Raw genomic sequence first — 1,501 nt, forward strand, 5'->3', positions numbered from 1 at the left:
ATTCCCCGGCGCCCACAGCCACTGTTTTGGGCTGGGCTGGGCTATGGGCCGCATTTTGTGCCATGGGGTCTTAGCAGCATTGGCTTGCAATTTGGTGGGCTGACTCTCTGGGGTGGTGGCGGGGCCTGTGTCCCACTTGGGGGAAGCCCATTGTTGCTTTGTCAACGCCAGGTCCATGGTGCCGTTTCTTTGTAAATGGCCAGTGCACGTCACGGCAGCTCCTATGTTGAGCGTCTGCCCCCGGTGGTCAGTGTGCATCATAGTGACTGGTCGGAGGAACACTTAGCATATTAGCCTTTTATATATATAGATATCTTTGAATATTAAGTCAATATATAATGGGATATAACAGAATGAAACAAAGGCTTAATCAATGATATTTATTCATCTATAGAAAGACTCTCTTTAATAACAAGAAAAAGTTGTTAGGTCCATAAATAGACCTAGTGGATTTGGGGGTATCAGTGATTTTATGCCTAAAGAGGTCATTTTTGTGCTGGGTCAAAGATATTTCATCTAGTTTATATAGAAGTTATGACAGGTGACATTCTGAGTAAAGATTCAACTTCTCAAGTACCTTAACATAGGAAAGGGCATGCCCTGAATAGAAAAAAACAGCCCAGACACTAGGAAAGTGATAGGCTGAGTATACACTGATATCCTTGCTTAGGAAATAGTCTCATATGAGTTTAAGTGGTATGAATCTGTCAGAGGGACTGAGTAATATTAAGAAAGATCCATTTGTGGACCTGTAGGACTAACGAACATGCTGATTCAGCCACACTCTTGGCCTAGAGAGGTTCTACCTGAGCCCAGGTGTGCCCCCCAAACCATAGTGATGCTCTTTTTCTCTCATTTATCTGTGTTTGAGGAGAGTCTATTAGTCAACATATCCATGAAGAAATAAGAATAGTCTATCAGCATCGTCTGCATACTCATAAGGAAACAAATTCACCTATCTAGGTGGCATCTATCTGAATTTTAGGCTCATCAACCAACGCTACAGTATTGACCATGAAAAATCAAACTTTATTAATTGATAACAAATGGGTAGGTATGTTTTATATCATACTCACCCCAAAGTTGGAGGCTGCAAAGCGATCAGATGCAGAGACATTGGTGGAGGCAGTTGTGTGGGCATAGTAGGCATTGATGTTGGCGAGTAAGGTGCTCATCACTGCTGGCACACCAGGACACATGTACTTGGATGACAAACATGCAAAGTGCCTGAAAAACAGCACCCTCAGCCTCAAAGACTCTTCAGGGCTTTCAGGGGAAGACAAGTAATTAAAAGATCTCACTGATGTGTATAAAGCTTCCAATCACCTTGATATAAAAGGATCTTCACAGTTTATTTATTCAAATACACATTCAATAAATGCTTACCATGTGCCAGGCCCTGTACTAAGTACTAGAATCCAAAGATGTAATAGCCCAGCCCTGGCCAGATGGCTCAGTTGGTTGGAGTGTCATCCCATACACCAAAAGGTTGTGTCCCTGG

The 1,501-nt window shown here is 42.8% G+C and overlaps 1 protein-coding gene across 13 annotated transcripts in view; it reads right to left on the bottom strand.

Moving 5' to 3' along the window:
- Positions 1-1,501, bottom strand: part of UNC13B (unc-13 homolog B (C. elegans)) — a 149,226-nt gene that overhangs the window by 18,701 nt on the left and 129,024 nt on the right. For all 13 annotated transcript variants that reach the window (XM_015560546.1, XM_006758526.2, XM_006758525.2 and 10 more), the window contains one exon: positions 1,077-1,227. In XM_015560546.1, the coding sequence (XP_015416032.1) occupies positions 1,077-1,227 (151 nt within the window). The remainder of the gene's footprint in view (positions 1-1,076; positions 1,228-1,501) is intronic.

Source organism: Myotis davidii, unplaced genomic scaffold (genome assembly GCF_000327345.1).
Source record: "Myotis davidii unplaced genomic scaffold, ASM32734v1 scaffold534, whole genome shotgun sequence".
In the NCBI taxonomy this organism is placed as follows: domain Eukaryota; kingdom Metazoa; phylum Chordata; class Mammalia; order Chiroptera; family Vespertilionidae; genus Myotis; species Myotis davidii.